The 24,567-nt window shown below is 32.2% G+C and overlaps 2 protein-coding genes across 2 annotated transcripts in view; one reads left to right on the forward strand and one right to left on the reverse strand.

The window, feature by feature from the left end:
• LOC134685581 (peptidyl-glycine alpha-amidating monooxygenase B-like) overlaps positions 1–24,567 on the reverse strand; it is a 124,985-nt gene that overhangs the window by 34,758 nt on the left and 65,660 nt on the right. The gene's annotated exons all lie outside the window — the stretch shown is intronic.
• On the forward strand, positions 15,727–23,060 carry LOC134683505 (macrophage mannose receptor 1-like). Its single transcript, XM_063542815.1, has 3 exons — positions 15,727–16,944; positions 17,412–17,421; positions 21,227–23,060. Exons 1-3 carry the CDS (start codon positions 15,841–15,843, stop codon positions 22,375–22,377), a joined length of 2,265 nt encoding a protein of 754 aa, XP_063398885.1. The 5' UTR covers positions 15,727–15,840; the 3' UTR covers positions 22,378–23,060.

The following is a 24,567-nucleotide window of genomic DNA, read 5'->3' on the forward strand; positions in this document are numbered from 1 at the left end:
TTGCATTGATTATTTCTATTATTACTGTATTTTATGTATATTTGCTTTATCACCTGAATAAACCCTGGTGAGTTTCATATATATTGTTCTAAAATTATTAATTATATGCTCGGATCACAACATTGGCGTCGCCGACAGCTCGAATCTGTTGATTTTGAAACTACCGCTCTGCACAGTACGTTTTACACCATTTGCTTTCAATTACTGCAAAATATAGCGTCCGCTATATTTTGAATTAAAACCTTCGTCAATTTTGGAAAGTTTTAATACCTTTTTAGGCTATACTACAAATTATATTTATTGTAACGTATTATAGTCGCCATAGACCCTTTATCACCTGATATTTGGTAAATGGTCTTCCACTCTTATAAACAGTTGGGTATATATCTCCCAATTGATACGATATTCCCGTGTTTGCATTTCCTATCATGATTTTCTTGATAGAGGGTTACTGCTCACAAGGAAGCTATTAAACCAAGAGTTCCAAATGGTGAAGTTGAAATCATCCCTTCGTAAATTTTACGGACGCCATCACGAGTTGGTTGACCGTTATGGAATAACCGTTTCACAAATGATATCGGATATGTTCCTTACGTCGTAACTACAATCCCCTTCCCTTTCATGAATGTGACCTACCGAATTAGACTATTTACCGGGTTTGTAATCACATAAGCAACACGACGGGTGCCGCATGTGGAGCAGGATCTGCTTACCCTTCCGGAGCACCTGAGATCACCCCCAGTTTTTGGTGGGGTTCGTGTTGTTTATTCTATAGTTTTCTATGTTGAGTCACGTGTACTATTGTTTTTCTGTTTGTCTTTTTCATTTTTAGCCATGGCGTTGTCAGTTTGTTTTAGATTTATGAGTTTGACTGTCCCTTTGGTATCTCTCGTCCCTCTTTTATTGGCTATATCAATCCTACCATTTTGTAACATATTCATGTCCAGCGGCAAATATTACAACACTATCACAGATAACAGGTAATACATCAACTAACCAACATTATTAAAACAAGATATGTAATTGGAACATGCATCTGCGAATTTTATTCAATTATGCATTCATTCAAGACCACAAAACTAGTAAAAAAATAGTTTGATAGTATTGCAATACATAATTGGGAAAAAAGAAAGATAATACAATCGTCTATCGTCTATGGTTCAGAAAAAAACCAGACACTAAACTAATATCTTCTATCTTTGTTTCAAATAAAAAGAAACCATCATGTTAAAACTTATTAGAAAAAAAGAAGCTGGATTTGGGGAAATATTATGTTTTTCCTTTCTTGGCCGTACAGTAGAGCTGTGCCGTATAGGAGAGCTATATACTTAAAAATACATAAATTTGGCAATTTATTCTGTGGCTCAGCGGTAAGATGAGCGACTGACAGCTGAAAGATCCCATGTTCTCACCTCGCTGCCGGAGGTAAAAAAATAAAACACTATGTTCCATTTTCAATGTAACTTACATTTGTAACTTTAATTTAATATTAATTTAGAAAACATAACCACAAGTAACTGACTGCATATACACAAATGTAGTTATGTATGTGTGTTCAAAACCGCACTCATGTTTTTTTACACTGCCGTTAAACGTGAATATTGAATTCGTTTGGGTATTTTTTATGGTGTTTTGCGGTCATTTGGACATATTTGATTTTCTTTTAAATACTTTTTGATTGACGAAATTAGGCCTTGATATGTGAGAAAATTAGTTTTAATATTGTATACCTTATTAAAGTGATCAAAAGTCATAAAATTTCCATCTTCCTGTAACAAGTCATTGATCAGCCAAACCCCTTTTTTTGTCCAATCTTTATATAGTACTGGATTGTTACCAATCTTTATTCTATCATTCTTCCATAAAGGGCATGTTTTAATTTGACAGTTATTTTGTACATTTTGTAGATCTTGCCAAGCGTCAAATACTTCTTTCAAAATGGATTATTCAACTTTTTATAAGGACCAAGAAATTGCATTTCCAAAAAATTCAAATTTTCTGAAAAGAGGAATAGTTTTACTAGTTTTGAATTATTACTATTAATTCTTCTTATCCAGGTTAATTTAAGACCTTTTATATAGTTTTCAATATTTATCATTTTTAGTCCTCCTAAACAGTGCGGTTTGGATAAGGTGTCTCTATTGACTTTATCTGGTTTGTTATCCCAAATAAAGGAAAATATTTTTTCAGTAAAATGTTTCAGCTTTGTGCTATTTGGACTAGGTATGGATAGGAATAGATGGTTTAATTTTGATATTATAAGTGTTTTTATCACTGTAATTTTTCCAATTGGTGAGAGTATTTGATTAGTCCAAGTTTTTATAATGTTTTCAATTTCTTTTAACCTTGGGTTATAGTTTAAATTTTCAATTTCACTAATATCCACTGAGAAATTTATCCCAAGAAGTGTAAATCTGCTGGAACCCCATTCCAATCCCCACTTGACACACATAGTTTCTTGGCTAAACCTTTTCTTCCCAATCCAAACAACCTTGGTCTTGTCTAAGTTTATATTGAGACCTGATAAATCTGCATATTTATCTAGAGTACGGAGAGATGCATCCAAAGATTCAGGTGATCCATCAAGTATAAGAGAGGTATCATCTGCATATTGTGATATGAGATATTCTGAGTCATCTATAGTGATTCCTTTAACCTTGTCATTATTTCGTATAAGTATACCCAGTATTTCTGCACATAGTAAAAATATATAAGGTGATAGGGGATCCCCTTGTCGGCAGCCCCTCTGAATCTCAAAAAAATCTAAGAGATGGCAATTTTGAGTTACTGCAGATTGAATCTTAGTATAAAAAGTAGTGATCCAATGTTTAATAGAAGGCCCAAATTAAAAAAGTCTAATACACTTTCAATAAAACTCCAAGAAATTGAATCAAACGCCTTTTCAAAATCAATAAGGAGGAGAATACCAGGTAAATCATGTTCTTCTGTATACAATAAAATATCATAAATTAGTCTAGTATTTTCACCAATATATCTACCAGGAATGAACCCTGTTTGATCATTATTTATGAGAAGTGATAAAATAGACTTCAAACGCTCTGCGATACAGCTAGACCCTAGTTTATATATTGTGTTTAAAAGACTTATTGGTCGCCAGTTTTTCATATATTGTCTTGGTTTATCTCCCTTTGGTATACAAGTAATTATCCCTCTTTTTTGGGATACTGACATTTCACCCATATTATACCCATAGTTGATTGATCTAAGAACAAATTTACCTAAATCTATCCAAAAGAATTTAAAAAAACTCACTGGTGTATCCATCAGATCCTGAGCTTTTGTTACTTTTCATTCTTTTAATAGCAGATGTTAATTCTGAATAGGAGATTTTTCCCTCAAGGGTATCCCTTATTTCATTTGTTAACTTGGGAACGTCTAAAAATGGAATTTCCTTATTGAGATCAACACTATTTATTGTATCTTTCTTTGAATATAAATTTTTATAGAAGTTTTTAGCTTCCAATAAAATATGTTCTTGTTTGTTTATTAAACAGCCTTCATTATTGACTAGTTTTGGAATTGTTTTATTAACAAAGTTCTTAGTTTCTAAGTTGAGAAAATATTTTGAGGATCTTTCTCCTTCTTCTACCCATTGCATTTTTGAGCGAACATAGTGACCACGCATTTTTTCTTGTCTTAAAATTTGTAATTCAGATTTCTTTTGGTTGAGATCTTCAAGAGCTTCTGTGGCTTGTATAATTATTTTCTTCTAATTTTTGAATTTCATGTATTAAAGCATTTTCCAATTTATTTTTTTCTTTCTTTTTATATGATGCAAAGGAAATTGTTTTACCCCTAATTTCTGTCATTAATGTTTCTAAGAACAGCTGGTCATTTATTGTAAATTGAATATCTAAGCAATCAATCTGGTCCAGTGAGTCTCTATTGTATACTAAAGTTGCAAATTGATCTTTTACTTGTTTTATTTTTTCTTTAACAGATTTAACATATTCCATATCGTACAATAAACTATTATTAAATTTCCACAAACCCTTCCCAATATTGAAATCACTTATTTTAAAGTGTAGAACTATAGGTGAATGGTCAGATCTATAGCTGTGTTGAATTTCTACTTCTTTTACATTTTGATAGAAACTTCGAGATATAAGAAAAAAGTCAAGCCTAGCTTGCTCCAGAGGATGAGTTTTTCTCCATGTAAATCGTTTCTTGTCTGGGTAGTATTCTCGAAAGGGATCAATTAGATCATAAGTTTCAATAAGTTCAAAGATTTTTTCTGTTGCTCTTGGATTATTTATATTAAGATAGTTGTATGTATCTAATGTCTGATTTTGAACTAAGTTAAAATCCCCTGTCAGAATAACTTGTTGGTAATTAAAGTTTTCTATTATTTCATTAACTTTATTATAAAAAGATGGTGAGTCATTATTTGGTCCATATAAATTAACAAGTGTTATATTTTTACCTTCAATTGAAATATCTACACCAAGAAAATTTCCATTATCATCTTTCTTTATCTTATTTATTTTAAAATCAAGATTATTTGCAAATAAAATGGCAACTCCTCTTTGATTTGAAGCAAAATAATTAAAAATGCATTCTCCTCCCCATTGGTTTCTTATAAATGATTCATCATTTTCAGTAAAGTGTGTGTCTTGCAGACAGTAAATATGACAGAGCTTTGATTTTAAGTATTCGAATACATCTCTCCGCTTCTCTCTAGAATTTAAACCTTGACAGTTGTATGAGAAAATTTTTAAAGAATCCTTAGTCATTTAAATAGCTAGATATAGCATAAACATTCCATTTATAATTTTTATTCCTTTTATCACACTTTGACTCATACAACTGTCTATGAAAATACAAAACTGTAATATTATACGAATAAACAAGTTGGTATATAAATCTATCTTCATGCATAAATAAATATTTATAAAACATTGTGCAAACATCATAAGAATTGAAATAAATAAAAAAAGCAAGAGTAACAACAATTATGATTGTCATATTGTGATATGTTTTCTGATTTATTTTTTTTTATAAATAAAAACAAATTTTGGATTACCTGTTTCCAAAGAAAGGGGTTACTGGAGAAAAAAACTAACAAATGTATACCCATTCAAGCTAAATTTCAACAATCAAAGAGAGATAATCCAAAATATTTTCTCCCCTTAATTGTAAGATTGCAAACATGTATATTTTAGTCAAGATTTTAGTCAGCATAGTAATTCTATGGCTATTATCAAAGTCTTAATTTGAATGTTATATAATTGTTCTTGTTATTCCTAGGGTATTATTTTTCAAAATTGTCCAAAGAAAGACCTTGGTCTCATAACCATAAAATGGACACATATTTTGATACTTTAAAATGTTTTCCTTTTTATGTCATGTATGTTGGTTATTTAAAACGAGGATGCAAATTTCTTGTACATAATGTACTGCAATACCAAACCAATTGAACAAAGCAGCACAAAAAAAAACAATTTAGCATAAAGTAGCATGCACTTTCATATAAATGAACACAAGCAATTGCAAACATGTTTCAACAGTTACAAAAGTAAGCATGTCAAGCCTAAAGCAAATAAAATAAAATGGCTGTAGCCAATAAATACAACTTGGATTCAACCCTAGACTATAACTTTTCCTCCGAAATAATTTATCAATTAAGACATTAAACATTTCAGCCCGTGGTTAAATATCCACATGAAAAATAAATATATAAGTGCATATTTAGAAAGCTGTCTGAAAAAAGAGAACTGATTCCCTTTTCCCTTTTTTTTTCCAATTTTGTTCATTGATTCCTGGATATTTAATTATTTTGTTAAAAGTAAAAAGAGCAAGATATTTTATATTTTTGATTATTTAAATGAGAGTAACATGTAGGTTTATAGTTTTAAGTTTGAATCCATTGCTCATTTGCATAATTATTAACAGATGCCAGCTCATAACTAAAAGCACATAGAAGCACATGTAAGAACAATTCACCACACATATACTTACACTCATTGTAATATTCTAAAATGTATAAAAGAAATAATAAATACATCAGAAATGGTAGAGATATCTACAAATATGCTAGCAAAGTATATGTTTTTTTTACTGAAGACAAAGAAGCAGATATATGAATCAAAGTTAATAAATTATCAATAGTACTGATAACAGGATGTGACGGAGTATATGAAAGGTCTATGCAAGTTAGCAACAACGGAATTGCTTGCGAATATGCCACTGGTCTCTTGAGCTAGTGCGTGTTTCAAGGATTACAGTGACTCCTAAGTGACGAATGCGAGTTTTTAGTTTTTCTTCTGACCTAATCTTGTATGCGATTTTTGCAAGTTCATTTCGGGCTTCCTTCATGCATGGAGGCAGATCATCTACCATGCGAATATTCTTACCGGCTAAAAGTGACCCAAGTGATAAAAATAGCTCTTTATCTGCATAGTGTATAAATCTAATTATTATCGGATTTGGTCGTTTTTTCTCTCCTGAATTCTGCCTAGCTGGTATTCTATGAGCATTTGCAAATGGGAAGCTTTCTGCTTTAGCTTTTTCCATTTTTAAATAATTCATCATTAGGTCATCAATGACTTTCCAGATGTTTTCATCCCTCTTTTCAGGCATGCCATACACTAAAATATTATATTTGCGGTCGTGTTTTTCAAGGAGTACCTGCTTCTCTTTTAAATTTTTGAGGTCAGTCTCAAAGCTCTGCCTCATTGACTCTAACTTCTCTACCTCTAGAGATTGCATATTGAGTTCCATAGCCTCAACCCCTCTTTGCAACTCATCGTGATCATGCCTTAATTCTTTTAATGCTTGACCTGTTTCTGAGACCTCTAACTTTACTTTATTGACATCCTCTTTTACCTCCTGCACTAGATTTGAAAATTTATTTTCAATTGTATCTAATTTTTCATTAAATTTTTCTACTTTCGAGTCAACTGCCAAAATAAGGGTTTTCAGATCTTCCATAGTTGTATTTGAAGGGCTTGCCATGATGATACCAGTATATAGTGTGTCAATTTCAATGTTGCCTTAATGATTGACATGTACATGTATGACGTAACATGTAAATAAAAATATCAACGATGAAGCGATGAAACTATGTCACAATACTTCGATTGAAAATTGCGTTATAAATGTCCTGTACTAATTAAAACCTCTAGACGATGTTTTGTTTATGATATTTGCAATCTTTTAAGTTTTTCTATTACATATTCATTGAGTATTTTGTTGTTTTCCCCGGACTTCAAAAAATTACATGGTGGCTGCCATCACAGGGGAGGTAATTCAAAATTCAAAATTTGGTGACTATGTGGAACGCATCTATCCCATCGAACTAGAGATAAAGGATACTACAGATACAGTTAAGTCGGCTTCATATCTGGACTACCATCTAGAAATTGACAAAGAGGGGTCGGTTGAAAACAACACTTTAAGACACAAGAGATGATTTCAGCTTTCCTATTGTGAACTTTCCATTTCTAAGTATTAACATTCCAGCAGCACCTGCATACGGGGTATATATCTCCCAATTGATACGATATTCCCGTGCTTGCATTTTCTATCATGCTTTTCTTGGTAGAGGGTTGCTGCTTACAAGGAAGCTATTAAACCAAGAGTTCCAAATGGTGAAGTTGAAATCATCCCTTCGTAAATTTTATGGACGCCATCACGAGTTGGTTGACCGTTATGTAATAACCGTTTCACAAATGATATCGGATATGTTCCTTACGTCGTAACTACAATCCCCTTCCCTTTCATGAATGTGACCTACCGAATTAGACTATTTACCGGATTTGTACTCACATATTAAAGCAACACGACGGGTGCCAAATGTGGAGCAGGATCTGCTTACCCTTCCGGAGCACCTAAGATCACCCTTAGTTTTTGGTGGGGTTCGTGTTGTTTATTCTTTAGTTTTCTATGTTGTGTCATGTGTAGTATTGTTTTTCTGTTTGTCTTTTCATTTTTAGCCATGGCGTTGTCAGTTTGTTTTAGATTTATGAGTTTGACTGTCTCTTTGGTATCTTTCGTTCCTCTTTTTGTACATAATAGAGTTTTAGATATTTTGCTCGTTCGGTAGTTGTCCCATTGACTTTTACCGTATGCACTTTTTTTTACTGTCAAACATGATACATGTAATAATGTCTTGTGACGATTTATGTGACTAGGTTGCTGTCTTATATTTACGCCAACCCCATATCTTCTTTCATATGCAGGTAAGCACATACTTTCTTTGAATATAAATTTTTATAGAAGTTTTTAGCTTCCAATAAAATATGTTCTTGTTTGTTTATTAAACAGCCTTCATTATTGACTAGTTTTGGAATTGTTTTATTAACAAAGTTCTTAGTTTCTAAGTTGAGAAAATATTTTGAGGATCTTTCTCCTTCTTCTACCCATTGCATTTTTGAGCGAACATAGTGACCACGCATTTTTTCTTGTCTTAAAATTTGTAATTCAGATTTCTTTTGGTTGAGATCTTCAAGAGCTTCTGTGGTTTGTATAATTATTTTCTTCTAATTTTTGAATTTCATGTATTAAAGCATTTTCCAATTTATTTTTTTCTTTCTTTTTATATGATGCAAAGGAAATTGTTTTACCCCTAATTTCTGTCATTAATGTTTCTAAGAACAGCTGGTCATTTATTGTAAATTGAATATCTAAGCAATCAATCTGGTCCAGTGAGTCTCTATTGTATACTAAAGTTGCAAATTGATCTTTTACTTGTTTTATTTTTTCTTTAACAGATTTAACATATTCCATATCGTACAATAAACTATTATTAAATTTCCACAAACCCTTCCCAATATTGAAATCACTTATTTTAAAGTGTAGAACTATAGGTGAATGGTCAGATCTATAGCTGTGTTGAATTTCTACTTCTTTTACATTTTGATAGAAACTTCGAGATATAAGAAAAAAGTCAAGCCTAGCTTGCTTCAGAGGATGAGTTTTTCTCCATGTAAATCGTTTCTTGTCTGGGTAGTATTCTCGAAAGGGATCAATTAGATCATAAGTTTCAATAAGTTCAAAGATTTTTTCTGTTGCTCTTGGATTATTTATATTAAGATAGTTGTATGTATCTAATGTCTGATTTTGAACTAAGTTAAAATCCCCTGTCAGAATAACTTGTTGGTAATTAAAGTTTTCTATTATTTCATTAACTTTATTATAAAAAGATGGTGAGTCATTATTTGGTCCATATAAATTAACAAGTGTTATATTTTTACCTTCAATTGAAATATCTACACCAAGAAAATTTCCATTATCATCTTTCTTTATCTTATTTATTTTAAAATCAAGATTATTTGCAAATAAAATGGCAACTCCTCTTTGATTTGAAGCAAAATAATTAAAAATGCATTCTCCTCCCCATTGGTTTCTTATAAATGATTCATCATTTTCAGTAAAGTGTGTGTCTTGCAGACAGTAAATATGACAGAGCTTTGATTTTAAGTATTCGAATACATCTCTCCGCTTCTCTCTAGAATTTAAACCTTGACAGTTGTATGAGAAAATTTTTAAAGAATCCTTAGTCATTTAAATAGCTAGATATAGCATAAACATTCCATTTATAATTTTTATTCCTTTTATCACACTTTGACTCATACAACTGTCTATGAAAATACAAAACTGTAATATTATACGAATAAACAAGTTGGTATATAAATCTATCTTCATGCATAAATAAATATTTATAAAACATTGTGCAAACATCATAAGAATTGAAATAAATAAAAAAAGCAAGAGTAACAACAATTATGATTGTCATATTGTGATATGTTTTCTGATTTTTTTTTTTTATAAATAAAAACAAATTTTGGATTACCTGTTTCCAAAGAAAGGGGTTACTGGAGAAAAAAACTAACAAATGTATACCCATTCAAGCTAAATTTCAACAATCAAAGAGAGATAATCCAAAATATTTTCTCCCCTTAATTGTAAGATTGCAAACATGTATATTTTAGTCAAGATTTTAGTCAGCATAGTAATTCTATGGCTATTATCAAAGTCTTAATTTGAATGTTATATAATTGTTCTTGTTATTCCTAGGGTATTATTTTTCAAAATTGTCCAAAGAAAGACCTTGGTCTCATAACCATAAAATGGACACATATTTTGATACTTTAAAATGTTTTCCTTTTTATGTCATGTATGTTGGTTATTTAAAACGAGGATGCAAATTTCTTGTACATAATGTACTGCAATACCAAACCAATTGAACAAAGCAGCACAAAAAAAACAATTTAGCATAAAGTAGCATGCACTTTCATATAAATGAACACAAGCAATTGCAAACATGTTTCAACAGTTACAAAAGTAAGCATGTCAAGCCTAAAGCAAATAAAATAAAATGGCTGTAGCCAATAAATACAACTTGGATTCAACCCTAGACTATAACTTTTCCTCCGAAATAATTTATCAATTAAGACATTAAACATTTCAGCCCGTGGTTAAATATCCACATGAAAAATAAATATATAAGTGCATATTTAGAAAGCTGTCTGAAAAAAGAGAACTGATTCCCTTTTCCCTTTTTTTTTCCAATTTTGTTCATTGATTCCTGGATATTTAATTATTTTGTTAAAAGTAAAAAGAGCAAGATATTTTATATTTTTGATTATTTAAATGAGAGTAACATGTAGGTTTATAGTTTTAAGTTTGAATCCATTGCTCATTTGCATAATTATTAACAGATGCCAGCTCATAACTAAAAGCACATAGAAGCACATGTAAGAACAATTCACCACACATATACTTACACTCATTGTAATATTCTAAAATGTATAAAAGAAATAATAAATACATCAGAAATGGTAGAGATATCTACAAATATGCTAGCAAAGTATATGTTTTTTTTACTGAAGACAAAGAAGCAGATATATGAATCAAAGTTAATAAATTATCAATAGTACTGATAACAGGATGTGACGGAGTATATGAAAGGTCTATGCAAGTTAGCAACAACGGAATTGCTTGCGAATATGCCACTGGTCTCTTGAGCTAGTGCGTGTTTCAAGGATTACAGTGACTCCTAAGTGACGAATGCGAGTTTTTAGTTTTTCTTCTGACCTAATCTTGTATGCGATTTTTGCAAGTTCATTTCGGGCTTCCTTCATGCATGGAGGCAGATCATCTACCATGCGAATATTCTTACCGGCTAAAAGTGACCCAAGTGATAAAAATAGCTCTTTATCTGCATAGTGTATAAATCTAATTATTATCGGATTTGGTCGTTTTTTCTCTCCTGAATTCTGCCTAGCTGGTATTCTATGAGCATTTGCAAATGGGAAGCTTTCTGCTTTAGCTTTTTCCATTTTTAAATAATTCATCATTAGGTCATCAATGACTTTCCAGATGTTTTCATCCCTCTTTTCAGGCATGCCATACACTAAAATATTATATTTGCGGTCGTGTTTTTCAAGGAGTACCTGCTTCTCTTTTAAATTTTTGAGGTCAGTCTCAAAGCTCTGCCTCATTGACTCTAACTTCTCTACCTCTAGAGATTGCATATTGAGTTCCATAGCCTCAACCCCTCTTTGCAACTCATCGTGATCATGCCTTAATTCTTTTAATGCTTGACCTGTTTCTGAGATCTCTAACTTTACTTTATTGACATCCTCTTTTACCTCCTGCACTAGATTTGAAAATTTATTTTCAATTGTATCTAATTTCTCATTAAATTTTTCTACTTTCGAGTCAACTGCCAAAATAAGGGTTTTCAGATCTTCCATAGTTGTATTTGAAGGGCTTGCCATGATGATACCAGTATATAGTGTGTCAATTTCAATGTTGCCTTAATGATTGACATGTACATGTATGACGTAACATGTAAATAAAAATATCAACGATGAAGCGATGAAACTATGTCACAATACTTCGATTGAAAATTGCGTTATAAATGTCCTGTACTAATTAAAACCTCTAGACGATGTTTTGTTTATGATATTTGCAATCTTTTAAGTTTTTCTATTACATATTCATTGAGTATTTTGTTGTTTTCCCCGGACTTCAAAAAATTACATGGTGGCTGCCATCACAGGGGAGGTAATTCAAAATTCAAATTGGTGACTATGTGGAACGCATCTATCCCATCGAACTAGAGATAAAGGATACTACAGATACAGTTAAGTCGGCTTCATATCTGGACTACCATCTAGAAATTGACAATGAGGGGTCGGTTGAAAACAACACTTTAAGACACAAGAGATGATTTCAGCTTTCCTATTGTGAACTTTCCATTTCTAAGTATTAACATTCCAGCAGCACCTGCATACGGGGTATATATCTCCCAATTGATACGATATTCCCGTGCTTGCATTTTCTATCATGCTTTTCTTGGTAGAGGGTTGCTGCTTACAAGGAAGCTATTAAACCAAGAGTTCCAAATGGTGAAGTTGAAATCATCCCTTCGTAAATTTTATGGACGCCATCACGAGTTGGTTGACCGTTATGTAATAACCGTTTCACAAATGATATCGGATATGTTCTTTACGTCGTAACTACAATCCCCTTCCCTTTCATGAATGTGACCTACCGAATTAGACTATTTACCGGATTTGTACTCACATATTAAAGCAACACGACGGGTGCCAAATGTGGAGCAGGATCTGCTTACCCTTCCGGAGCACCTAAGATCACCCTTAGTTTTTGGTGGGGTTCGTGTTGTTTATTCTTTAGTTTTCTATGTTGTGTCATGTGTAGTATTGTTTTTCTGTTTGTCTTTTCATTTTTAGCCATGGCGTTGTCAGTTTGTTTTAGATTTATGAGTTTGACTGTCTCTTTGGTATCTTTCGTTCCTCTTTTTGTACATAATAGAGTTTTAGATATTTTGCTCGTTCGGTAGTTGTCCCATTGACTTTTACCGTATGCACTTTTTTTTACTGTCAAACATGATACATGTAATAATGTCTTGTGACGATTTATGTGACTAGGTTGCTGTCTTATATTTACGCCAACCCCATATCTTCTTTCATATGCAGGTAAGCACATACTTATGTATATGTATATATAAGTTAACATGCAGTACATATGTTATTTCATGTATGATACATGAAAAAAAAAGAAAAAAAAGAGAGAAGTCAAAAATAAGAAATAGAAAAAAAAGAAGTTAACTTATTAAAAACTAAACTTTGCTTTCCCGCTTGTAATCGGTTGTCGTCAAATTCAAGTATTTTGTATGTGTATGTACATGTACATGGATGGAAATAAACACGTTAACTAGTACATGTGTTCAGATGAAACTAAAGTGATACATATTACATGTATCAACATATTTTCAATTTGGTGAATCGGGTACGATGATCATCGCAGAAAAGCAGTTGTATTTGCGAGAAACAATTACTTTTTATTATTAGATATAGGAAGATGTGGTATGAGTGCCAATGAGACAACTGTCCATCCAAGTAGCACTTTATAAAAGTAAACCATTATAGGCCAAGGTACGGCCTTGAACAGGGAGCTATCATAGCCTACACAGAACACCAATCTATAAAGGACACCAATAATTAATTGTGTAAAACCATTCAAACGGGAAAACCAACGGTCAAATCTATTAAGTATATTTATCAATATCATGTGAGATAAGTTATATACGTCAGTATTTTTAGTCCGGACGTCGTCACGGAAATACTTATAATTTGAAATGTTGACAAAATCCTGGTAGTCACTCTAGGTATAATAATAAATATTTAAATGTTTATTTGCTGTTTTTCTTTTAATCTTAGATATGATCGAACGTTTACCTTCCCCGAGCTAGTTGAAGATTCAATGTGTGTTAGAAGTATCTCCGCGCAATTACTCAAACATCGAACTGTGATGGTTGTTACGCTGAAGTGCGACTGAATACATCAACTATATTTTCAATGTGTTTCATTCAAAAAAGAAGATGTGGTATGATTGCCAATGAGACAACTATCTACAAAAGACCAACATGACACAGAAATGAACAACTATAGGTCACCGTAAGGCCTCCAACAATTAGCAAAGCCCATACTGCATAGTCAGCTATGAAAGTCCCCGAAATGAAAAGGTAAAACAAATCAAACCAGAAAACTAACGGCCGTATGTACAAAAATGAAAAACAAAGTGTAACACGTATACAAACGACAACCACTAAATCTTGGAGCGTCACTGATAAGTCTTTTGTAGACGAAACGCGCGTCTGGCGTATATACTAAATTTGGTCCTGGTATCTATGATGAGTTTATTTACAGGTTCCTGACTTGGGACAGGCACATACATATTCATATTTGTTGTAGAAGTAAATTTCTTTACAAGAAAGAGCTTTTTGGTGTTTGTATATATATTGTAGATAGTATAGCCCGTTTAATTGAAACAGTCAAAATGAATAGTCATAACATTTGTGACCCCTCAGTGACGTCGTAGTGAACATTATACGGAACCTTGTAAATAGCGTAGACAAAAAAAATGAAATCGTTCATACAATCTTCTTTCAATTGACGCTACTTAATACAGATATTATCCTAAAAACAGCAATAAGTGAAAAAATGTGGTACTTGTTAGAAGTGCAAATGATTAAGTCAGAACGAAACATCTGTACGACAGTTTAAATAAGAACAAGAGATACGACAGATAACCAATATTTTTTTTACTGCAACCGGAGAAAATATAGACTGTTTGGTATTTGAATAATAACTTATGATAAAAAAAAATCAAGTGCTCATAGTAATTGAACATCTGTAAATTTTCATCTAGCCACCACACGGCTTAAGATTATGTCCCTTTGTAAATAAGGAGGTTGAAGATGAATATCATTTTGAGTGTCAAGTTTTAGAAAAATGTTGGCAATAACTTTTTCAGGAAGTAGAGAGTATTCATTTTTCACCGCAGACCATCGCACTTCAGCGTGACCATCGCACTTCGGTGTGACCATTGCACTTCAGCGTGATCATCGCACTTCAGCATGACCATCTCACTTCAGTGAGACCATCGCACCTCAGCGTCCCCATCGCACTTCAGTGAGACCATCGCACTTCAGCGTCCCAATCGCACTTCCGGGTTCTACATATACATAAGAAAATGAAAACACAGTTAATACAAATACATATTTTTTTTTTATATAAAAATCGGTGTTTCGGGCAACATTCTTAAGATAAATAAATGCATATCTCAATAACGAAGTTAAATTCACATTACTCGGGCACCCATCGCTGCAACTACAATTGACGAAAGAGTGTAGGCGTATTACTGTGGCTTTAAAAAACTAAGACCATAATGAGAAATTAAAAACCAAAGCAACTCCATCTCTTCAAAAATGGAACAAAGCAAGGAAAAAGTGTTTTTGTGCTAACAAAACGTTATGCAGTCACATATTTGTCATCTTTTTCTATACATAAAAACTCATCAAGTTGTGAAACTGATTTTATGTTGATACTTGATTTAACTTATCACAGATACCAGACTGTTAAATCATTACAACAGATGCGTGTTTTCCCTGCAAAAGACTTTTTAATGATTTTTACACCCCACCCCATGACTTACATCATATTGGTCTGTGAATTAACAGGGTTAAGATAGGAGTAAATTGAGTTTAACAGATAAATCGCTTAAATTGGAAAATAGCAAAAATCAAATACATTGCACATACATTAAGTACTAGGGATATGTCGTATATCTTTGTCAAGTATTAGTTGTATTTGATTTCCTGCGTTGTCACGCAAAAGAAAAACGTAGTTTGATGATTCATAAATCCAGTATTCCCCAGTTATCATAAAAGTACAAATATGTATATGTGTATCCGACCGTGAAACACTTTGGTACTTCATAAAGGAAACTTTTCATTGATAACAATTATAAATATATCTACATTTTATTGATAGTAAAACTTGAACTATGATGAATGCTAATGATCATACATACGATGAACCAGCTGAAGAGAAAGTATACACACAACTTGCATCCATTTCTAATGATTATCGAAAGTATGATGACTTAAAACGACCAGTCTCGCACCACTCATATTTTGAACCTCAATCAGATCCTAAACCACACCATGTATGCAAAGATGTTAAAATCAAAGTTTGGATAGCATTCACTACTGTTATAATCATAGGATTAGTAGCTGGGCTGACGTACATTGTGATTAAGTTTCGTTATAATACAGACGACTGTATTAAAGCTGAAGATAGCGGAAATGCAGGCTTTCGAATATCAGAAACTAGGGCAGAATGTCCAAATGATTGGCAAACTTTTGATAATTGGTGTTATAAAGAATTCTCAGAACGGCGAACATGGTTTCAGGCTGGTGATCATTGTCGAAGCATTGGAACTGATCTTGTTAGTGTTCATACTGAAAGGGAAACCAGTTTTCTGATAAATAATTTTACACAGACGTTTCAGTGGATAGGACTCAGCAATTATCATAATAATGGGAAGTTTGTCTGGAGTGATGGAACAATTTTGAATTATACTGACTGGAGAAATAACGAACCGAATAACTACAATAATAACGAGAACTGTACACACCTTTACAATTTATACCCTAAGAAGTGGAATGACAACAATTGTTTTATGTCATTGAGATTTATTTGCAAAATGAAAGTTTATCCAAGATGTGGGCCTGGTGTGTGGATATATTACAAGGATTCTTGTTATTCATTTAATACATTACTTAATGTCGAATTTACAGAAGCCCGTACATTTTGTCAGAACAATGGTTCAGATTTAGTTATCATTGGGTCTAAAGAGGAATACAATTTTATAATAAGCCAAACTACTAAACATCAAGGTGCTGATTTTTGGATTGGATTACAGAAACACAGGAATCAGACATACAGCTGGATAGATGGCAGTCATCCTACGTACCTCGCCTGGGGGATAAATGAACCCATCGCATTCATTAATTTATGTTTCAAATCATCTAGCAGGTATGGAAATTGGTATGGTGATAGTTGCAGCAATCAAAATCGGGTTGTTTGCGAGAAACGATTACTAGTCTAAAAACTGAACATTTGTTAAAAGTTTTGAAAATGAAAAATAATTTTCACTGATTCATTCTTGTTTTTTTTACTTGAAACCATAGGATAAATTCTCGCCAAGTGATCACAAGATGATGAAATATTACTGAACGAAGACCCTTCAATAGTTCATTGAGTATCAATGGGACGAATATTTTCTTAAATAATACAACGCAAAGTATTTCTCTAGATGTAATGTATGGTAGATAAAGAACGCATCGAAACTTTTAAAAAATTCACCACAACTGTGCATAACAACAATTATTCCCTTTGTTTATGAAGTTTATGAGTTACAATCATTACTGTAGAATCATAAATCTGAGTTATGATAAAACCTAATGATTATATGAATTTAGCCATATACTAATGGGCGTGTACCTAGCAAGGTTAACTGAGCCACATATGCTGTTATTTGTTAGTATTTGTTAGTATGTTTTATATTTTCAGAGGAGTCTGGGTTAGTGATTAATGATATATGTTATACTGAAGGATTTTTTTCGCGTTTTACCGCTAATTCTTTTATGTGTTACTAACTAAGTAACTACTCTTCAAACGAACAACACATCCTTCGTATTCAATGCAAAATAACAAAATAACTCGCTTAAGGAAAACAAAAAATAAGACGGATCGGTTAAGATATAAAAAAGAAGATGTGATATGATTCCCGCTGAGACAACTATCCACAAAAGACCAAAATGACACAAACATAACAATTATATGTCACCGTACGGCCTTCAACAATGCTTCAAAAAGATACACGTTTTATATGAAAGGAAGGTAATTCTTTTTCTTAAAAATATTCCTGGAACCAATAGAGTAAATAGTTATGTTGATATGCAACCTGAATGATCAAACGCATGCTTGTACTACTTGATACCGTGTAGCGGGTTATTTTTGCGGGGTTTACATTTTTGCTTAAATTCGCGGATACAAAAAAGTCGATTAAATGAATTCCTCCAATTTAAAAGTGTTCATGAAAAGGTATTGATAAAATTTTTGAATCCGCCAAAATAATAAACGCAATATCTTTCGTATACCTTATTCAATGAAAATTGCGGAATTTAACACCAGCGAAAATAACCCGCTATATGGTATTAAGTTGACAGACTGATCATGGTTTATCAAAAAATTGAGATAGGAAATGTATGGGGAACGTGTCAAACCGACAACAACCTGACCATAGAACGGACAGCAGTCGAAGAACACCATGGGTCTTCAATATAGCGAGAAACTAACGCACCCGGAGGCGTTCTTCAGCTGGCCACTAAACAAAAATGTATATTTGTTCAGTGATAATGTAAGTCATTCTAAACTTCCAATTATACTCAAGAAACAAAAAATAAAAATCATACAAGACTAACAAAGGCTGTGCATTTGTTATTTTAAATGTTAATTAAATCTTGATTTTCACACCAGTCGTAAGAGAACAAATAGAAAAACCTAAGGCAAATTTACACAATAATGTTGTTCGAGATCAACCCCTTGTCAGAGAAAGATCTTCAGGATAAATCTTAAACCATGAGGAAAAAGTAATATAACAAAAAAACTGAACTCCGAGGAAAATTCAAAGCAGAAAGTCCCTTATCAAATGGATAAATCAAAAGCTCAAAGACATACAACGACTGGACAACAACTGTCTCATTAATTCCTGACTTGGTACAGGCTAAGGTAGAAAATGTTGTTAAACCTGATTTTATAGCTTAAACCTCTCACTTGTACGACAGTCTCAGTTAGTTTCATTTTAGGGACAACGATGTGTAAACAAAACAAACAGATATAACAGGATATGATTTTCAAATAGTGGTATAGGAGAACAGCTGATATAGACTTCGAACAAAACTAAAAAATATCAGAATGACATACAACAACCACATAGACGTTCAACGTACAACTATAAACCATGATTTCCCTTGAAAAATGGGATGCATGTATGTATTTCTGAAGGATCAGTATTTTGTATTCCATTTGTGGAACTGACATATTACAACTTGCAAGATACAATTCGACGATAAGTTGCATTCTATTATGTCATTATTGAAGGAAAAAAATGATTGTGGGTAAGACAAGTGAAAATATTGATAGAAATCAACCAAATGAAGATGGCTTCAACTATACAACTATAAAGAACGACTTCAGCTTAAATAACCTTTTACTATTGCTTTGATTTTTTGTTAGATATTCGAAATCCGTTAGTTGGATTCATGCTAGTGTCTATTAAAAGTTTTCCCGCGTATCCTTACTTTTCTTTTCATAATTATCATTTATATTTAAAAAAAAAAAAACGTTTGGAAAATCTTATATAATCTTTGTCATTTTGGTTTGTATAGGTTTTTTTTTCAACAAGAAAGGGGCCAGTAATGAATATTTAAAAAGCTATAAAGAGACAGTTCCCAACAAATTTTCCATGGCTTACATCTTGAAACAAGCATATGAACCCTTCATTTTTTCTGCTTTTCTAGTTCCTTCATTTATATACCATCAATTTATTACAGTCTTTTAAAAAGTTTTTTTTTTAATTTGAAACAGGGTAGCAAACATCCTTAACATTTAGAAACTCTGGTTCAATAACTCCTTTGTCTACATATATCAAGAAATTTATGATCGGAATCAGAAAAAAAGAAGAATACTGTTACCACTAGATTGTATGCAGTTAATAAACTGATGGTTGAAGAATTTTACAATAGATAATTCAAAGGCAAATTGATATCAAGCGAAGTTTTTTTTCATGCTTACACATGATCCTAAAAAGACTTGCACACATACAAATAACAGGTTAAGCTAGCTACTAACACAAACAATAATGTTGTTACAGCCGTTGTCGTCGGATTATTTCTTGATTTTATCAACTGAATGGACTTCCGCTTTTTGAATGTAACTTGGAGGCCTATATATTTTGTTAAACTTTTTGTATACAGAGATATGGATTATTAGTAGTTCATATAAAGAAGGGCGAAAGATACCACAGAGACAGTCAAACTATACTGACAACGCAATGATTAAAAAAGAAAAAGACAAATAGACAAATAAAAGTACACAACAAGCAACATAAAAAACTAAGCTACACAAATTCCACCATAAAATAAACTTAGGTGCTCCGGATCGAGAAACAACCTGTCGTGTTGCTCATGTGTTTAACTGCACATCGACGTCGAATCCCGAATCCTAATGCAAACTAATTGCTTTTATAACAAACAAAACATACATAATGTATATTTCTTAAAGGACACAATGTTTTTAACGTTGAGATGTAGCCTTTTGTACGCAGATGGAGGGCGGTTTTTTATGGACATTATTTTTTCATATTTACACAACAAGTACTTAGGAAGAGTGTTTTTGTTATGATCCGTACACAAATCTCAATTAAAATATCAGGCTCACAAAGCAATAAACATGACGCGTTTTTGTAAGCATATAACTTATTCATTACACTTATCCTTACCGTAAATTAGAATCAGGCGATGAATTTATTGGGAAAACAGTACTATTTATTCTGCCATAGGCGACAATACTATCTTTTTATAATAAAAACCTGGATAAAATAGTTATGTGTGGTGTTAGTACTTTTATTATTCTATCTAAAAATTGAAGCCAAATAGTATCATGTCCGATTTCCAACGGACCTTGTTTATGTTATCCATGCCCACCGTAAATTTTCAATTAAACTAACGAATTTTTGGAAGCCTTTTCAAATAATTCTCTATAAAATACTTTCATAGGTTTTAAAATGTATATTGTAAATACACACACTGCAGATATTCATAGATATAGATACATTAAAAAAGTATTGTACCATCACATCCAATCACAACGCTCCAAATTTGACTTCCTTCACCTGCCTTGGGTACACAAAAGGCCATCCGAATGCTGGGAAAATGAAATAGTACCGTTTTACCTATTGTAAAATGGCGAATAAATACGATAGAAATAAGGTTACATCCCAGTTAACTAAAAATAATTTAAATTAGAAAAAAAACCCGAACTCTATTTTGTTTATATTGGATAGGTCATATATGAGATTAAGTAGATTTCCGGACATTGTCATACACTGAAATATGTGTAGGTTTGTTGATTTATAAAAATCCCGTCTTTCATATTTGTCATTTTTAAGTACACTTAATCGCTCGAGGCAATAATCCTCAATTATATCTATACACAAATATAAAAGCGCATCCGCGTGATAAATATTGTGTTTATGTTTATTTATAAAGGTAAATATTCATGGAACACGATATAGCCAGGTTTTATGAAAAGTAATTGAAATATAATGAAAACTAGTAATCATATTTACGACGAACCTACTGATGAAACAGGATATACACAACTTGCATCAATTTCAGATAATGTTCAAAAGTATGACGACTTAAAGCAATCAGACTCGCATCACTCATATTTCGAACCTCAACCAAACCCTCAACCATATGTGAAAAAAGATGTAAAAGTAAGATTGGATGTTTCTAATGTTCATGATAAAAAATCAAAGTGTCTTATAAGAATATGGATAGCGTTCACTACTGTTATCATAATAGGATTAGCAGCTGGGCTAACATACATTGTCATTCAATCTAACTATAATACAGAAGTATGTATTATATCTAAAGACAGTATAAATGCAGGTTTTCTGATATCAAATATTTGGACAGAATGTCCAAGTGATTGGAAGACGTTCGATAATTGGTGTTATAAAGAATTTTCAGAACGGCGGTCATGGTTTCAGGCTCGTGACTATTGTCGAAGTATTGGAACTGATCTTGTTAGTGTTCATAATGAAAAGGAAAATAATTTTCTAATAACAAATTTTACACAGACTTCTTCGTGGATAGGACTCAGCAATTTGCATAACAATGCGAAAACTGTCTGGAGTGACGGAACAATTTTAAATTTTACCGATTGGGGAGAATCAGAACCGAATAACTTCAATAATAACGAGAACTGCGCCCAACTTTTTTTGAAACCGGACTCTCAAAAGTGGAATGACAATAATTGTTTTATGTCGTTAAGATTTACATGCAAAACGCAAATTTATCCAAAATGTAGGCCTGGGGAATGGTTATATCATAAGAATTCTTGTTATTCAATCAATACATTACTCGATGTTGATTTTACAGAAGCCCGTACATTTTGTAGGAAAAATGGTTCAGATTTAGTTATGATTGGGTCTAAAAAGGAATACAATTGTATAATAAGTCAAACTACAAAACACCAAGGTGCTGATTTTTGGATTGGATTACAGAAACACAGGAATCAGACATACAGCTGGATAGATGGCAGTCATCCTACGTACCTCGCCTGGGGGATAAATGAACCCAAAGCAGATAATAATTTATGCGTCAAATCATCTAGCATGTATGGAAATTGGTATGGTGATAGTTGCAGCAATCAAAATCTGGTTGTTTGCGAGAAACGATTAATTTGAAATGAGTTATTTGTCAATTGTGAAAGGCGCATGCATGGTTCGAATTACTTAGTATATGTTTTTGATTTATTTGTTTTTTGTTTTTGTCCAATGATATTAAATGTTCTTTTTATATATGTTTCTACTTTTGCGATACACTTTATTATAAAACTGTATGCAAATGGTTTCTTATTTTGAATGATTTGTTTATCATTATTTTATATTAATGTTACAAAAAAGTACAATTATAAACCTATAAAACGATTGAATTTCTAATAAGAATAAAAATGCCTGTGGGCAATACCAATCATTACATTCAAAGGTGTTCCATATTTAATTAAATCATCAAGCTTTCAACAGTTAAACATGCATCTTTTGACATTTTAGTGACTATATAGCGTGTTAACAATATATATAATCTTAAATATATTGATTATTGTTTGAGAGTACATTGCAGAGATCATAAGAGATCTAAACAGATAAACTAAAATCCAATAAAACCATCGTTCGTCATTGGCTTTAGGTTCTGGGAAGTAAATTACATGTATAGAGCTGAGGTATATATGTCGCAGAGACAGCGAATGAACAATAGAAATACCTAAGATATTAAGAAGTCTATACATAGGTATGATACATTGTACATTATACGAAAATTAAAGTTGATTTATAAACATACATTTGTTAATTAGATTAATAATTGCAAGGTAACAAATCGGAGGCATTAGTTCGCTCAAACCGACCTTCCTTAAAGTGTCTGTAAATTAGATTAGATGTATTCTTCAGAAAGGCTTATTGATTCGTAAACAGAACGAAGAATTTTAAAATGGGTTAAATAAGTTTACGGTACCAATTTTCTTGCACCAGATGCGCATTTCGACAATACATGTCTCTTCAGTGTATATATTTGAAATCCAAAGCTTGTATAAAATATGAAGAGCTATAATCCAAAAGGTCCAAAAAGTAAAGCCAAATCCGTGAAAGGAATCAGAGATTTGCATGAGAGAGATACATTCCTTAATTTATAATAATTTCTATCATTTTGTAACAGCAAATGTTAATAACACAAAAAATCCATATTTTTATGCCAGGAGCGAAGTACTGGCTACTGGGCTGGTAATACCTTCGGGGACTTATAGTCCACCAGCAGAGGCATCGACCCAGTGGTAGTAATAAAGTTAACGGAATCAATTTTCTTGCACCAGATGCGCATTTCGACAATACATGTCTCTTCAGTGATACTCATGGCCAAAATATTTGAAATCCAAAGCTGATATAAAAGATGAAGAGCTATAATCCAAAAGGTCCAAAAAGTATATACCCTCGGGGAGTTGTAATCTACCAGTAGAGGTGGACTATATCCTCGTTCTGTGAAATTCAATTTTCAGATGATTGAAAAAAGAGTTTGGTTTTCACGTCGTAAAATTGTAGGGTAACTACAAATAAACTTTTGTAGAAAAAGAGCGCATTCTTATTCATGTCACTACTTAATCGTTGTTACTAACGAAAATATCATCTCAGCAATACTATTCAATATAAATGACATTCATTAAATCATATGGTCGGATCTGAGCTACGCCTGTATTGTTTTATGGACGTAATTACGGAAATGAAAATTGTAATCTGAAGTGCTGGATAAAACCTTATCGTCACATTAGTCATTAAAGTACAAATATTATAACCTGAGTCGTATAAAGCATTAATATAGTTGTATTATTGTAATCTTTCTTCGACCTCTTGTATATGTAGTCCCTGCATACCTTTCGTATTTTTCTAACTCTTTATATAACTTTGAATTATGCCATAACACTTTCAGTTGTCTTAAAAACGAACATACTAGTGTATTTTCAGTTCAACATACAACTTCAAATGTAATATATTTATTCGTAATTTTTAATTCACGCTACTGTGTGTATTTCATGAGAACAATGATAATATATATATATATATATATGAAGATGTGGCATAAGTTTTAATGGGACAACATTCCATCCAAGTAACAGTAACAGTTACCAACATCAGTAGACAGTTAACAGTAAACAATTGTTGGTCAAGGTACGGCCTTCAACACGGAGCAATGTAAAGCTAAGTAAATTGTTGAACAGCTTTTAGTGCAATAAAGATGCATTAATTGTTTTAGAAAAAAAAGAAATGCAGTTTATTAATTTACTACGTAATAATTTTGTTGTTAGGCGTTTTAACTTTCTCTTGATA

This window comes from Mytilus trossulus, chromosome 9 (genome assembly GCF_036588685.1).
Source record: "Mytilus trossulus isolate FHL-02 chromosome 9, PNRI_Mtr1.1.1.hap1, whole genome shotgun sequence".
NCBI classification, from domain to species: Eukaryota; Metazoa; Mollusca; class Bivalvia; order Mytilida; family Mytilidae; genus Mytilus; species Mytilus trossulus.

Bases quoted from the DNA above. Each gene is read 5' to 3' on its own strand.
- LOC134683505 (XM_063542815.1), top strand. From the start codon at position 15,841: ATGATGAATGCTAATGATCATACATACGATGAACCAGCTGAAGAGAAA.